The sequence below is a fragment of the Pleurodeles waltl genome, chromosome 12 (genome assembly GCF_031143425.1).
Source record: "Pleurodeles waltl isolate 20211129_DDA chromosome 12, aPleWal1.hap1.20221129, whole genome shotgun sequence".
NCBI lineage: Eukaryota > Metazoa > Chordata > Amphibia > Caudata > Salamandridae > Pleurodeles > Pleurodeles waltl.
Genome location: NC_090451.1, coordinates 250,983,605 through 251,000,799, shown reverse-complemented (window position 1 = coordinate 251,000,799; position 17,195 = coordinate 250,983,605). Strand labels below are relative to the sequence as shown.

Sequence of the window (17,195 nt, the reverse complement as noted above, 5' to 3'; positions counted from 1 at the left end):
CTCCTGTTCTAACAACAGGAGGTGGTCTTTTGAACAATAAGATGGGCGGGGCGGGATGGGGGGGCGGAAACTCCCTAAAGGGAAGGGTGTAGCCTTTTCCCACAATGCTGATAACCCAAGTGTCTGATGTAATAGCTTCCCATTTGTGAAGAAAATGCAGTAACCTTCCCCCTACAGGAGAGGAGTGAGTGAGAATTAGTGGAAGCCTAAGACTGCTTCCTCTGCTGCACCCCTCCAGAGGATGAGGAAGAGGCAGAGTGCTGCTGAGAGGCTCCCCTCGTGCGGACCCTACCCCTCCCTCTAATTGATCTAAAGGTGAGAGAAGAGGCAGGTTGTTGGAATCTCCCCCGAAAGGAAGAGGAGGAAGAGCCACGTCCAAATCCACAAAACCTCCTAAAAAATCTGGAGGAGGCAGAAGAAGCGGCTTGCAGTCCTAATGACTTGGCTGTGGCCCTGCTTTCTTTAAACCTTTCCAAGGCCGAATCCGCTTTGGCCCCAAAAAGTTTGTCCCCATCAAACGGGAGGTGCAACAGGGTCGACTGTACGTCCGAAGAGAACCCTGAGGTGCGAAGCCAAGCCTGTCTCCTCGCAACCACAGCCGTGCCCATCGCTCTAGCCACTGAGTCAGTTGTGTCCAACCCAGATTGGATAACCTGGGTTGCAGCAGCCTGGGCATCCGACACGATATTCAAGAGCCCTTGGGGAAGCTCCGTATGCGATGATGTTATTTCGTCCATAAGAGCATAGATGTACCTCCCCAAGATACATGTAGCGTTGGTGGACTTCAACGCCATGCTACAGGACGAAAATATTTTCGTGGATTGTGAGTCCAACTTCTTGGAGTCTCTGTCCCCCGGCACCGTCGGAAAAGATCCAGGCGCAGATCTAGAAGAACAGGAAGCCTGGACCACCAAGCTCTCCGGCGTAGGGTGTCTGGACAGAAAGCCAGGGTCAGATGGTGCAGCCCGATACCTCCTGGCCACAGCCCTATGAACCGCCGAGGAAGATACTGGCTTCTTCCAAACCTCCAATACCAGATCAAGCAAAGCCTCATTGAATGGTAAAAGAGGCTCTGCTGCAGTAGAGGCCGGATGTAGGACCTCAGTTAATAAATTCTGTTTCACCTCCGCTACCGGCAAAGGCAGTTCGAGGAAATTAGCTGCCTTTCTTACTACAGCGTGAAAAGTGGCTGCCTCCTCAGTATACTCCCCTGGAGATGACAAGTCCCACTCAGGGGAAGTATCCAGCCCACTAGCTGTATCCAGTCCATGAAGACCCTCGCCAGAATCCTCAATTTCTCCTTACTCCAAGACCCGTTGGTATTCTTGTTCCTTCAAGAGACGGAGAGCACGTCTCCTAGAATGTAGCCTCTCTTCAATACGCGGCGTCGACATGGCATCTGCCGAATTCGAGGAACGACGCTGATCGCCGGATCCATCCGACGCCATGTCCGGCGCCACAAGAAGCTTCGACGCCGAGCTCGGAGCCGGATGAAGAGTCGTTCGTCTCGGAGTCTCAGATGGTCCTGTCGGGGTCACTGGCCGAAACCCCAAAGTCGACGGGATGGAAACCTCCGGGGCCGAAACCTCTGGAGCCACCGGCGCCGACATCGGCGCCGAGCCCACATTCCCCAAGGGGAGAAAGGGCATGAAGGGTGCTGGCCGTAGCGGCGCCGGAGCACCCAAGGTGAAAGCCATCAGCCCCGAAGGACCGGTCGGAGCACCGCCTGGAGCCATCTGCTGGAAGATGGTAAACATCGCATTCAGAAATGCGGAATTATCGGCTCCAGGGGCAGGAAAAGCAGGATACTGGGGTGCCTGGATCGAAGGCAACCCCGACGCCAGCCTCGACGTCTGCGACGCCGGAGAGAACACCTGAGGCTGCGTCACTTCAATCACTGAAAATGTCTGCCCAGGCGAAGTCGGCGAAGCCGGAGAAGGCAACGGCGTCGATGGATGTGGAGTGACTGTGGGACTGACCTCCCAAGTCTTTCGACGCCGAGCCGAAGGCGACCTCGATCGAGACCTCTCCTTGCTGGAATGGCGCCGTGAATCCCTACGGCGCCGGGAGTCTCGATGACGCCGATGAGACCTCGGCGAGGAGGACTTCCTATGATGTTTCTTCTCCTTCCTTTTTGACTTCGCCATGAAGAGCTTGGCTTCTCGCTCTTTTAGGGCTTTCGGATTCATGTGTTGACATGAATCACATGTTGCGATGTCGTGGTCGGAGCTTAAGCACCATAAGCAGTCCGAATGTGGGTCAGTAACGGACATCTTGCCCCCACACTCCCGACAGGGCTTGAAACCAGACTTCCTCTGAGACATAGTAACCTCAGAGAAAAACACGATGCAGAAAAACACACTGTAACTTCGAAAGCAACAGTAGCTCCCTCGAAGATAACCGTTTCGAACGCACGGAAAAAAGGGAACTGACGTCGGCGAGGACCTCTTATTGCCTGTATGACGTCAGACGGCATCGCGTGGGCAAATGTGACGTCCTCAAGCTAGGAAGAAGATTTCCGTTGAATGCTGGCGCCATGGGAGTATTCATTAGGTGAGGAATCCACAGGTAGTTGTGTCCATCAGAAACTGATGTGCCATTAGTGCAGCAACCTGGGGCTGAAAAGTTTCCCGTTAGAAGATCTGAACTCTGGGTTGTCCCAAACATGGAGCAGCCAGAGTTGCCTGCCTTTACTGGTCTCCCGGGGTGTAGAGTCAATACAGATAACTTTTTCACAGTCAATATCTTTGAGTTATTTGTGGATGATGTGTTTTTGGAAGAGATTGTTCAGCAGACTAACTTGTATGCGGAGCAGTATTTGAGGGACAACGCTGCTAGACTTAGGCCACACTCTAGAGCTACCCAGTGGATTCCCACAAATTTGGATGTGATTAAAAGGTTTTTGGGTTTGACTCTTTTGATGGGGTTGATAAGGAAGCCGTCACTGGCTTCTTATAGGTCTACTAGTCCCTTGATGGCAACAGCTATATTTCCTACAACCATGAGTCGTAATCGGTACTTGCTTCTTCTTAGGATGCTGCATTTTGTTGACAATGCATTAGCCTTGCAACGAGATCACCCTGATTCTGACCGTCTTTTTAAGATTAGGCCTGTCCTTGATCATTTTGTAGATTGGTTTTCAGAGGTCTATGTTCCAGGGAAAGAAATAGCTGTGGGTGAGTCTTTGGTCCTCTTCAAGGGTCGCTTGATTTTTAGGCAGTACATTCCTAGCAAGAGGGCACAATATGGAATTGCATATGCTGACTGAAACAAGTACAGGATATGTGTATAGTTTCCGTGTCTACACTGGTAGGGATTCCAGTATGACCCCCCTAGTTGTCCTCCCTCCTTTGGAGTTACTGAGAAAATTTTGTGGGAATTTGGAAGAAGACTGTTCAACAAAGGTCACCATTTGTATGTAGATAACTTCTACATTGGAAAGCAGTTGTTTAAGGAATTGTTTAGAGTGGACACTGTTGCTTGTGGCACAATTCGTTGTAACCAGAAAGGCTATCCAAGGGAGCTTGCCTGTAAAAAACTTGAGAGGGGACAGTGCAGTGCCTTGCGGAATGATGAGCTGCTAGCTTTGAAATTTTCAGACAGGAGGGATGTCTACATGCTAAGTACCATTCATGATAAGAGTACTTCCCCCGTGACTGTTTGGGGCCAGGTTGCTGAAGTGCGCAAACCTGTGTGCATTTTAGATTATAATAAGCACATAGGAGGTGTAGATAGAGTTAATCAGAGGTTGGAACCTTATACTGCTATTAGTAAGTCTTACGTTAGGTATAAGAAGTTAGCAATTCATCGCTTCCACTTGGCAACTTTTAATGCTTTTATTGTGTTTAAGGATATGTCTCGAGAGTCAAAGATGATATTTATGAAATTTCATGAGTCAGTGATAGAGAGCTTTATTGTGGTGGAACAGGCAAGAGTTCCTAGAGAAGCAGTGGTGGAGGATGGGGCTAGATTGAAAGATCCCCACTTTGGTGAGCACATTTCTCCACGCCCAAAAAAGACTTTCCAGCTAAGAAATGTAGAGTCTGTGCTCAAAGAGGTATCCGGAGGGAGACTCGAATGAACAGATTGTCCTTCAAAGCCTGGGTTGTGTGTGGGTGGTTGTTTAAAAAATCACCACACCCAGAAGAATTACTGGGAACTACCATGACTGTAAACTGCCTGTTTTATATTTTCATGGGTTCAGTTTCATGGTTGGCATTTCTGTCATGTACTTAGAGCTTTTGTGTTTGTAGTTTTGTAATTATTTCTAATTAGTTAGTGGTTTCTTTGTTTAAAAAAAAAAAAAAAGTGATGCCATTGTGTGTGGAGTGGCGCTTGGCTGACGGTGTACATACTGTTGGCTACTGCAACACACTGACGGCCAAACACCAGTCCACTCATTCCCATCAGCTGGTGTGATTGCTGTATCAGGCATGTAGGCGTATGTAAGTGATGGGCCTTGAGTGGCGCTGTCTGTCGATGCAAGTTTTGTAATGTGCTGGGCCCGTGGCTGGCAGCGTGAATGGTCTTGTGCATGTAATGTATGAAAGGTGTGTGAATGGACTGTAAAGCGGTTGGTGGCTTGTTGTGGCTTTACAGCTCATGAGCTGTGAGTCACTGGTTCAGTTTTTTGGCCTTTCAGTTATTAATAGTGCATTTCATTTTTGTGAAATCTCTTGTTATTAAAATGTGATCCACTGAACCATCACTCACACTTGTGCCAAATCCAATGAGTATGTGTGGTAAAAATGACAAAACCTGCTCCGCTGTAATCAGGTGTCGCAGCACACCTGTGACACGCTAGGTGTCTCGGGTGGTACCCCGATGATAAAGCATAGCCGCCAACTTGGTTGGTGGGTGAGGGGTCTTTTTAGCATAACCTAAGTGCGTTTCTTTTCAATTTTTTGTGTATGGAACATCACATAAGTATGTGGACACACCAAAATGATCTATTGCAAAACTACCTGTGTTTGGGGGGTGGGGGGGAGCACCTATGTTTTTGGTCCCGGGTGCGCCCTTCATCTAGGGAAACCTACCAAACCCAGACATGTTTTAAAAATAGACACCCCAAGGAGTCCAAGCAGGTGTGGCTTGCCTGGATCCCTCAACATTTTCTTACCCAGACTCCTCGGTAAACCTCAAAAGTTGCTCTTTGTAGGATCACCACTGCAGCACAAATTTCTTACTACCCAGCATTCCCCTCAGTCTCCCAAGTAAAATGTTACCTCACTTGCTTGGGTCCCCAAAGCCTAAAAGATGTATAAAAGAAAAATATGTGCTTATCAACTCGCTGTGCTATCCCTTCAATCTCTACAGGTTGTTGGCATTTTAGCAATTTGTGGTTCCTCTCAGATTCCAGAACTTTCTGTCACCAAAATAAGAGGAAAACTTGTTTTTTTGGCCACATTTTGAGGTTTGCAAAGGATTCTGGGTAACAGAAGGAACTTTGTAAAAAAACAGCTCTGTTTTCTTTCTGAAAAAGTGATGTGTCCATGTTCTGTTTTGGGGCATGTCTTGTTGCGGGCGCTAGGCCTACTCACACAAGTGAGGTACCATTTTTATCGAGACACTTTGGGGAACGCTGGGTAGAAGGACATTTGTAGCTCCTCTCAGATTCCAGAACTTTCTGTCACCAAAATGAGAGGAAAAAGTGTTTTTTTGGCCAAATTTTGAGGTTTGCAAAAGAATCTGGGTAACAGAACCTGGTCAGAGCCCCATAAGTCACCCCATCGTGGATTCCCCTAGGTGTCTAGTTTTCAAAACTGCGCAGGTGTGCTAGGTTTCCCTAGGTGCCGGCTGAGCTAGAGGACAAAATCCACAGCTAGGCACTTTGCAAAAAACAGCTCTGTTTTCTTGTGAAAATGTGATGTCTCCATTTTGTGTTTCCTGTCGCGAGTATTAGGCCTACCCACACAAGTGAGGTACCATTTTTATCGGGAGACGTGGGGGAACAAAGAATAGTAAAAGAAGTGTTATTGTCCCTTGTCTTTCTCTACATTTTTTCCTTCCAAATGTAAGACAGTGTATAAAAAAGACATCTATTTGAGAAATGCCCTGTAATTCACAGGCTAGATGTGCAAATAACCACTGCTTCTCAACACCTTATCCACAAACTTTGGCCAAAAAAAACACTTTTTCCTCTCATTTCGGTGACAGAAAGTTCTGGAATCTGAGAGGAACCTTATCTTATCTTGTGGAAATAAAAAGGTTTTCTTGATTCCTATTTTTCACTTTTTATATTTCAGCAAATTAATTGCTGTATACCCGGTATAGAATGAAAACCCATTCCAAGGTTCAGCTCATTTATTGGCTCTGGGTACCTAGGGTTCTTGATGAACCTACAAGCCCTATATATCCCCGCAACCAGAAGAGTCCAGCAGACGTAACAGTATATTGCTTTCAGAAATCTCACATCGCAGGAAAAAGTTACAGAGTAAAACGTGGAGAAAAATGGCTGGTTTTTTTCACCTCAATTTCAATATTCTGTTATTTCAGCTTTTATATTCTGTAGGAAACACTTGTAGGATCTACAAAAATGACCCCTTGATGAATTCTGAATTTTGTCTACTTGTCAGAAATGTTTAGCTTTCTGGGATCCAGCATTGGTTTATCACACATTTCTGTCACTAACTGGAAGGAGGCTGAAAGCACAAAAAATAGTAAAAATGGGGTAAGTCCCAGTAAAATGTCAAAATTGTGTTGAAAAATGGGGTTTTCTAATTCACGTCTGCCTGTTCCTGAAAGCTGGGAAGATGGTGAGTTTACCACCGCAAACCCTTTGTTGATGCCATTTTCAGGGGAAAAAACACAAGCCTTCTTCTGCAGCCCTTTTTCCAATTTTGTTTGAAAAAAACGATTTTTTTGCTGTATTTTGGCTAATTTCTTGGTCTCCATCCGGGGAACCCACAAAGTCTGGGTATGTCTAGAATCCCTAGGATGTTGGAAAGAAAGGACGCAAATTTGGCATGGGTAGCTTATGAGGGCCTAAGCGCGAACTGCCCCAAATAGCCAAAAAAGGGCTGGGCACAGGAGGGGAAAAGGCCTGGCAGCAAAGGGGTTAATCACCCAGAAAAACATACTACACAACACAAGGTAAGCGTAATGCAGGGTTGTAACCAGTAGCATCTAACAATGAGGCATTACATCTCACTTCTCACTAGAGTCCCTCTCCTTCCATATTTGCAATTTTCAACATAACACAGTGTAGGTAAGGACAGGTGCAGATAGCTCACAGTAGTGTTAGTCGTTAGGAGCGCAACTCAGCTCAATATTTTTTTCAAACCTTGGTTAAAAATTCTTAGGCAACGTAGGGATCTTTCATGCACACGTCATTCTCTGTCCTATATGCAGGCAAAATCCTGCCTTTACCTGTTCTTTGTCACCTCGCAGTTTAGACTTATGAAGGTTGCAATCTACCGTTTCTAGGCTGGTCCTTTCGTTTCGGGGCCGCGGCAGCTGCTTGTGAGGGTCAGGGTTCTCTGAGTGGACTCCCTGGACCTTTTTGCATGGCTGCACCAATCTTCAGCACTGGCAGTCTTCATGGCTGGCTTGACACCATTGATGGGAGGCAGCAATTGTGACATCTCAGCGAGTTTCTTCATGATTATGCCTCTGTGGCAGTTGCAGCGTCTAGGATGTTCCTGGCTTTCCACTTTGATGAAGAAAAGCGTTTCATTTTCTCCACCGGCAGTAGCAATATCAATATCAATGTCTTAAGCCTGTGGCAGGTTCCCAGGTGAGTCAGGAATCTTCGTTCTGGGGCAGCCATGATATAGTTTATACCAGAACTGCACAGAGAGACCTGGGGGGCACTTTGCAGCACAGGTCACTCCAGTCTTGCACTCTTTGTTTGTTGGCTTTCTCTGGGTGCTGCAAATGCTGGTAACATACTGGGCCTCTCCTCCCAAACAGTCTCTCCTCCTGTAGGAAGAGAGGCACGTAGGCTCTTTAGGCAGATCCTCAGCTGTTCCACCAGGAAGTACAAACTTCATGTGATGCCCCCTCACCTCTTTGAGACTAGCTGTCAGGCACACACCAGCTGTGGTTACACAGTAGAATACTACATGGAACACTTCATTCCTCAGCTTGGACGAACTTGGGACTGGAACCAAGTGGGGTGGCTTGCAGCACACACTTTCACATATTTTCCAGGCAGGGGAAGTGACTCCACTGTCTAAGCTGCTCTTGAGGCACATCCTTTGTGCATAGTGATGTCTCAAAAAGCAGGTAGCAATGAGGCTGATTCCAAGCAGGAGCATCCTCTATTTGTCGCATGTCTGCCTCCCACTTAGACCTAAGTGGTCCCAAAACCTCTGGGGCATTATTTTGTTTTATATATTAGTGAGGTGGTATTTTCTCTCATAGGTCTAGCAAGAGTGTCCGCCAGGGGTGGGAGATTTTAATGTTGGCATTTACAAATGATACACTGAGAAAGACTTGGGTGTACCATGAGTATTGCTGTTAAGATGGACTTGCTTGGCAAACGAACTCTCATAGGTCAACAATAGGGTGAGAGACTAACCTCTACACAACCCACTTGTTTGATAGTTTCTTTCAAGGGTGCAACAGTAAAAACCCTTCTTTTATCGACATTAGACTACAACAGCAATTTCTAACGTGGCCTCTACTAAAGTACACTATGAAAGTATGTTAAGAATGTAGTGGCTCAGTTATTAATCTATCTTCTAATGTGTTTTCAAGGCAGTCTCCGCTAGACCTAAACAATTCGCTTATTCACAAAGAGGCTTTTTTACTTTTTCCAGGTGCAGTTACAGATGTGGCTAAAAGAAGTTCAGAAGGTTGTGCACAGGCAACACCAGTACCTTGGCGACAGCGAACAAGAAAGCATAGAGCTTCCAAACTCCTGGCATTCCATCAAAAGAATAGCTGACTCAGTGGAGCCCTCTGCACACAAGAGGAATAACCAATCCCATGAGCCAGGAGGTCGAATTAGGGTACAGGCTTAGAAAGATTGGATTGAGGAAGGCAAAGTGAGGTAGTGCAGCCAACAAGATGCTTTCTCACGGAATAGTAGGAGTGGAAAGCAAGAGAAGAGGATGTGAGATGGCGAGTATGCAAGGCTAAGAATAGGTGAGGCTTGGATGGGGAAGGATACTGGAGCACTGTGAGATTGCACAGGCTGAGAAGTTGGGAAAATAATGTGCTAGTGATGCCTGAAAAGTAGAGTCTGAAAATGGAGCAGGCTGAGGGAAGTCATATTAAGAATAGAGAAGGCTGAAAGGAGGTAGGCTTAACCGGGGCAGGAAAGGAGAAGCCTGGAAAGCAGGCAGCCTGAGAGGATGTATTGTACAAAGAGGGCATGCCGAGGTGGGGACAACTAAGAGGAGGGAAACTGAAAGAGGTGATGCTAAGATGGAACGGGTGTAGAATAGACGGATCAGACTTTACTATGAAAGTGTAGAGAATGTCATCAAGTCATATTGAGATGAGGTGACAATTGGGGATGCATAGATGAAAGATGGATGGGCAGAGGGAAAGTGTTAGAAGGGGAAGCGTGGGCGAAAACTGGAAGGGTCAGGCTGAGATGGAAGTCATTGTTATCGGGCAACAGGTTGAGAAAGATGGCAGTTTAGAGGGGCAGGATGGACCAAAAGATTCAGTAGGAATGGCAGAGCATCTTAAGATAAAGGAGATACTCTGGGTGGGATTACAGTGGATGCAGGCTGAGAAGGAAACTAAGAAGAAAGTGACAAGTTAAAAACTCAGCAGGCCGAGAGGAGAGAAGACTGAGAAGAAAAGAGTGACTGGGGCCGGTCTGATGGTACATGCTGTCAGGACAGAATGCTGAGACAGGGCAGTCTGAGAGGTGTACATTTCATTAAAGGAAGGTGAGGGGGCACACTAAAGAAGAGGGCAGACTGGAAGACCCAGGCTCAGATGGTGGAAAGGCTGGGAGTGGCTAATGAGGGCCTGGGGACATGCAGACAGGTGAAACGCTGAAAGGGGAGGAAGGCTTAAATGAAGAGGCTAAGAGCATGAGGGGGTGGCTGAGAGGGAACAGATTAATATGGGAAAGTTAAAGGGGAGCTGAATCTCCAGAGGATCAGACAAAGGAGTCAGCCAATTAATGTTGAAAAGTCTAAAATAATGGATTGTAGCATTCCAACCACTCCAGTGGATTTACCTTTAACTTCTTAAAGAAAATTAACAAGTCTGAATTTAGATAGTATTATATTATTTACATGACGGCACTTTAGGAGTCCTATGGACCTCACTGTTCCACCTACTCTTCAAATTAATGTGCACCATATGGAGCAAGTACTACAACACTATCAGGTTCACTTCAAGTTCTACACAAATGACACCCAAATTAATTTCTGACTGCAAAACTAGCAAGGTAATATGACCAGACATCTTGAATGCATACAGAAATTGAACACGCATTGGCAAAGCCAATAAGTCTCGCCATTGACACGTATTGGCTTTGCTAATGGTTCTAGCCATGCTGTACAGTATCCCCCATGCTGTCCAACATGGTTTTTAAAAAAGAAACAAAAGCCATACATGGCTGGCCACATCATTTTGTAGGTGCGAGCATAAATCATGCTGGTGCCAATTCAAGTCGGATTGGTCAACAAAAAACACTAGTGCAGTTGGGGGGGTATGGTGGAGGAGGAAGAAGCTGGAGGTAAAGCGACATGGAGTGGGAGAAGCAACAGGAGTGGTGAGTAGAGCAATGCAGGTTGGATGAGGAAGCAACAAATGGGGGCAACAACAATGAGGGAAAAGCAATATAGGGCAGAAGCAACAGGAAGAGGGGGTGCGGTGGGGGAAGCAAAATTGAGTTTTTGGAAATGGAACATGGAGGGGGAGCAAATAGAGCGAGAAGAACATAGCGGGAGCAAAGGAACGAGAAAAGCTGTGTGGAGGTGGGGGAAAAGCACTTGTTCGATAAAGTCATGTGTTGGGTGAAATAAGCACACAAGGGCAAGGGGGGAGCACATGGGCAGGGAGCAAGTAGGAGACGCAGGAAAACATATGCACTCTAGTAAAGTGCTTAAACTAAAGAAAAAAGTAGCACCTGAAAACTGAGCAAAGGTAGAATAAATGTAATGGGTTCATGCTCTAGGTCAGGGACAAACCCAAGAAGAGGAAATGAAGGCCCCCCTTGTGCTAACAAATTAGAAGAGAGCAAATGAAAGTGACAATGAAGCCAAGCAATGGTGAGTAATGGGCATACTTTAAGTCCATTGTAAGGTAACAAAATGTCCTGCAAAAGCGCTGTCTGAGGGGAAACCTGAAAACAAAACCTCGGTCTCCTTGAGTGGAACCAAAACAGTGAGAGTAAGTGTAGCTGGGGACTGGAAGAGGGGTTGAGTTGTTTTATGATGTAGAAGAGAACAGATGTATAAATCTATGGAAACCCTATGAGCAACTTTAGTTATACCATTTCTGTTTCAAACCCGTAATTGCCATAGTACTGCACCTTGCAAGTTTGTCAGGCCATGTAAAAAGAGTGGTCTTGCTTTCAGCAGTAAGGAAATTAAATTTTCAAATCTAGTAAATGCTTATTCGGCATACTTCCACACATAATTTTCCGGATTTGAGGATGTTCCCACAACCCAGACTAAAATTCAAGCAACTCTTTCTAAACAGAATTTAGATATTGTAAGAAACTGGGTTACTGGTTTGTGTGTGAGTGTGGGAGGTGGCGGGTTTGAAGTGGGGGGAACCACTAGGGTAACAACTACAGTCCTTGAAAGGGTGAACCAGAAAAGTCACTAAATTAACCTGTGCTTAACCCTCTTAAACTTAAAGTAAAATTTTATGAATAAAATGGCACCAAAAAGAATTAAATCTAATCAGTAAAACTAGAGTTATGAATTTTTATTGCACGAGGCCGAACCAAGCCTTCAGTCCCTTTTTAGAAAAAGAATACCACCACTTTTTTGCTACACAACTATACTAACTCTGACCCGACAATTCATACCCCTTGCGACAGTCTTGCTGCCACACTTTCCTTCTACTTGCACATCTTTCCTGGACAGTAGATGCATACCTTTTGTGACTGCTTTCAAAGCCTTCCGTGATCATTACAAATATGGCACCTGGTGAAATATCCAATTCCAAATTCATTCTCTTCCATCCCCTGCCATTTCATTATTAAAGCTACCTCAGTTAATGTATGATATGTGATATATGTATGACCGGTATGATATCAATGTATGTAATATGTACTGTCCTGTTCCCAGTCTTCAATCATCTCTCTCAATACCATAAACCTTATGGCTTTATGTAACTGCCGATCTTGTCCTTATGTACCACTTGCTGCTTATGTAAGCAGTACTTTGAAGAAAATGTCATAGCTTTTTTCATATACAAATATAAAATACAACAACTTAAACACCAGGCAAGTGGCCTAATAAGGCTATACTTACCTCCATTTCATACATAGGTGGTCCCAAAATATCTTTCAGTGCATGGTGATCTACTAGTATTGGCATCTCGGGTGGCAGTGCCAGGGAAGCAGGGTCACTGACGGATACCATTTTTGAATCGTCTGGAACATGCTCCCTAGATTCTAAAACATGACAAAAAAATCTTCGACTTAAAAACATCACAACAGTGTTTCTCAAACAGTCAAATTACAATGATGCTGCATAATGCTACATGAAGAAAAATAATGGCTCCAGTATCTTCATGGTAAATCTTGTTAGAATTCGTCTAAGATATTAGTATTTTACAATGCCATAAGGCGAAAAGGCAGGGCAAGAATGCATTTTCAGTAGTCGCATTGAAAGTTTAAAAAAAAAAAGAAAAACATAAAGTGGACAGTATCCAATCCGGCCTGTAATGAAACCGTAGGTTTACTGTGTCTTTGAGGGACGTTTTGAGCTACACAATGATTTCCAAGATTTCTGGTGTCAGCTAGACATGTTTAATTCAGATTCCGAAATAGTATGATTCAATTTGTATAAAAAGTTACTTAAAATCAACCAATTAACTAAATGTGCTGGGTAAACAATGCTATTGCGAATATTAGAGTTGAGATATTGTTTATTTTATTACAGCCTAAAAAGATTGGAACACCTCTCTGAGCAGTTTCTAATTTGTTTTCACTCCATTTAATTGATACCGTCAACACCGGTGCTGCATATCAGATAATGCGTCTTTACATCTTCCTCAAATAAAGGCTTTTGGAAGTAGATACAGAGAATGGTCACTAATGTAAGAAATTCTACACTAGAAGCACAAGAACTGATGCTGAAATCAAAGAACTGCTCGTAAAAGGCATATTCGATTGCATTTATAAGTTTCCATGGTGTGACTTTTTTTCCTGACAAACATGCCTTTTTAAAAGAAAGAGTATAATTCTCATCACACACCCTTCACCAGAACTGTTTCAGCAACTAAAGTAAATAGCAGTTAGAAGAAATTCCCCTTTGATGCAGAAATGTTGGTAAACCTCAACATCATTTCCGACTCTCCTACCAGAAAACTCTAAGCCAAATGCATTCAAAATCCTTGTGATAACGGTACTAGGTAAGATTCGGACGCCAATTCAACAGACCAAATAAAAACGTGCAACACCACAGACCTATTTTCACACACTACAGATGGAGTCAACACTGATGTGCTAATACCGACTGTTTCTTAGCATAACTAAGAAACAATAGACTATTGCCTAATTAAACATAATTAGCAATGCGGCAAAAGCACAGAATACAACACTTTACATGTACCTTTATGGCTACAATAATATAAATAAAAGAACTATACCACAAAACACTAAAATGACCAGGAACATCATACAACATGGAAAACGTGCACAATTTCCAGGCATAGAGACATGAAGCTTTTATGAAAGTGCGCATTTTTACAATAAAAATGTATACAATAAAAACAGACTTCAAAATGAGAACGAAAAAACAAGTCTCTTACCATTGGTAGCGTTTTTTCCTGGTGGATACTCTAACCACAGATTCTTTATCTTTAGAATATTCCCAGGCTCCAGACTGGATCCAGAAATATTTTCTGCCCAGCCCGTTTGCTGATAAGTGTCATCTTTCAGCTCGCATAGACCCTCCTCTGTACAGGAAGTGAAGTCTGCAGCTGCATACAAACACCCTCATGCATGTGAACACCAGTTTCTTGACACTCACTGCTCCCTCGGACATGGACCTCTGAAAACAATTATTTTTTCTAGTGTGCAGATCTCCAATATAGGACCTTTTTAGATGAAAAAAATGTCCATTCTGTAGAACGGGGAGATGGGAGGGTGGTGAGAAATCTGCAGTTAGAGTCCACCAGAAAGAGCGCTACTGAAGGAATTAACTTGTTCTTTTGATGCCTATTTCTAACCACTGATTTCTCACTTTTAGATCAGACACCAAACCAGTAACTCCCTGGGTGGTGGGTCTATAGAATGACTGAGATTAAAAAGTTTTGCAGGACCGAACAGACAAAATGCCCTTCCTGTAAGACCTGGTTCAAGGAAACAATGCTTTACAAACATGTGCACTGATGCCCATGTTGCAACTTCACAAATGTCCAGGACAAGAACTTCACAGGCCAGCGCAGTGGGGGCAACCTTGGCCCAGGTAAAATAGGTCCTCAATCCTTCCAGAGATTACTTTTTGGCCAACGCGTAGCAGATCTTAATATAGTGTACTGTCCACCTGCATATAAAGTCCTGTTCTGCACTTTCTTGCCCTCCTTTGCCCCAGAAAACCCCACAAACAGCTGACTGTCCAACCAATGGTCTTTGGTATAAAAAGTTCAGCGCTCTTCTGGGGGTTCAAATTATTGAGTGGGTTTCGTGCACACTGTCACTGGAATTAGGCTATACCTCACAGATGAGTCCTAAAGGCGACACCTCTCTTGGGTTGCTTGTGTTCTGCTTAAGAGAGGACCTGGCCTGGCATGTGCACACTGGACTTTTTCTATTGGAGCAGGGTCAACACTGATTTACATATGGCTGGGTCCAAAATGAGATGGCATGGTGTGCAAGGTAACAATAAAATTAGATGCAGCCCTGAGTAAGCACCAGTGGCTGAGATTAATTCAACCATTCAATTGATTACTTGTTAGACCTGGCATGCTTGGCGTGGTCTCCCCTGTCCTTTTTGTCTCTGCTTCCCATTTTTTGTCTGTGTGCTGGACTCTGTTTTTTGTACTCTGGGCACTTTACACCTGCTGACCAGTGCTAAAGTGCAAGTGCTCCCTATGTAAAATGTATGTGTAATTGGCTTTTCCATGATTGGCACATTTGATTTACTAGTAAGACCCTAGTAAAGTGCACTAGAGGTGCCCAGGGTCTGTAAATCAAATGATACTAGTGGACCTGCAGCACTGGTTGTGCCACCCACATAAGTAGCCCTGTAAATATGTCTCAGACCTGCCATTCCAGTGTCTGTGTGTGCAGTTTTAAACTGCCAATTCAACCTGGTAAGGGCACCCACTTGCAAGCCGAAACCTTCCCTTTTTATACATGTAAAGCACCCCTAAGGTAGGCCCTAGGTAGCCCCATAGTCAAGATGCAGTGTATGTTAAAGGTGGAACATGTACTGGTGTTTTACACATACATTTTACATAGGGAGCACTTGCACTGTCCTAACAGTGAAATGCTACGAAATGTAATGTTCATTTAACATGTGGGCTGCCTTTAAATAGCTTTTAAGTGCAGTTTCCCTTTGGGAGCAGATAGAAATTGAGTTTGGTGTCTCTAAACTCACAATTTAAAAATACTTATTTTGGTAAAGCTGGTTTTTAAATCATCAGCTTGAAAATGCCACTTTTAGAAAGTGGGCATTTTCTTGCTTAAACCATTCTGTGACTCTGCCTGTGGATTCCGTGTCTGGGTTAGACTGACAGTTGGGCTGTTTGTGAATCCCCTCTAGACAGTGAGACAAAGGGAGCTGGGGTGTAGCCTGCATCTCCTGATGAGCTATCTGAGCTAAAGTGGAGGGAGGAGTGGTCACTTACACCTGAATGGGCTGTGCCTGACCTCACACAATGCAGTCTCCAACCCCCGGTGTGTATCTGGGGCCTGGCCTGGGCAAGGCAGAATCCTGTAAACAACTGAGACTTCCCTTTTAAGTTTGGCTACTTCAAAGGCAGAAAGGGGTATAAGTAGTGGATCCAAAACCCCAAAATTTTAGAATACTTCTGGAATCAAAAGAAGCTTCTGCCAAGGAGAAGGGCTGGAGAAGGAGTACTGCCCCTTTGCCTGTGACTGTGCTTTGTTGGGTTGGCCTGCAGTTGCTGCTTCTGCCTGAAAGAGGACAGAGATTGGACTTTATGGTATATTCCTGCTTGTGAAGAATCTCCAAGGGCTTGAACTGAGCTTGCCTCCTGTTTTGAAGTCTTAAGGCCATCAAAGACTTCCTCTGCTAGCACCTGGACTATCTGCTAAGACTCCTGCCCAGCCAAATGGTGCCCCATCCAGTCCCTGGGCTCTTGAGAGGTGAAGTTGGCACAAGGACTGAAGTCCACGCACAGAACACCGTGCAGGGAAATTTTTGACGCACTACCTGCAACATGGCTGCAAATACGACGTGCCACCCGCTGCACAACTAAAATTGGCGCTCCACCATCATCGCTGCTGGGAGATCGACGCATCGCGGCTGCAGAAACGAAGCAACACCCGCTTGCGGCTGCTGAAATGATGCAAAGCCAATGCAGCACGATCTTCTAATACTGTGCGACCAGATTTCTCACACATTATCGCTGGGCGTCAAAGTCATAGTGAACCTGCGCGGATCCGAGGTGCCCTGTTTGGAAATCGACGCATCGCTCTCTTGAGAGGGAGTAAAAATGACGCACTGCCTACCCGATGCACGGCCTCATTTACGAGTAAGGAGTCGATGCATCGCTGACTTTTTCGACGCACGCTCACCTGTGCGGCTTTATTTTTGGTACACACCAGATACTTTGTGTCAAATCAATGTTTCCATTGTTTTCTATGAAGTAAGACTTTTATTCTTTTGGAAATTCATATCTTGACTTGTGTATGTTGGATTTTTGTCGTTTTGGTCTTGTTTGATTTAGATAAATATTACCTATTTTTCTAAACTGGTGTGGTGTCCATTCTGTAGCGTTTTCACTGTAGTACTCTGTGTGTTGGTACAAATACTTTACACATTGCCTTTGAGATAAGCCTGACTGCTTGTGCCAAGCTACCAAGGGGGTGAGCAGGGGTTGTCTTAGGAGTGTAACTCCCTTACCCTAACAAG

General features: G+C 44.8%; 1 protein-coding gene across 1 annotated transcript in view; it reads right to left on the bottom strand.

Annotated features, from left to right (window-relative positions):
• Positions 1-17,195, bottom strand: part of LONP2 (lon peptidase 2, peroxisomal) — an 885,840-nt gene that overhangs the window by 159,214 nt on the left and 709,431 nt on the right. The window contains exon 12 of the mRNA XM_069217806.1: positions 12,399-12,541. Coding sequence (XP_069073907.1) covers positions 12,399-12,541 — 143 coding nt within the window. The remainder of the gene's footprint in view (positions 1-12,398; positions 12,542-17,195) is intronic.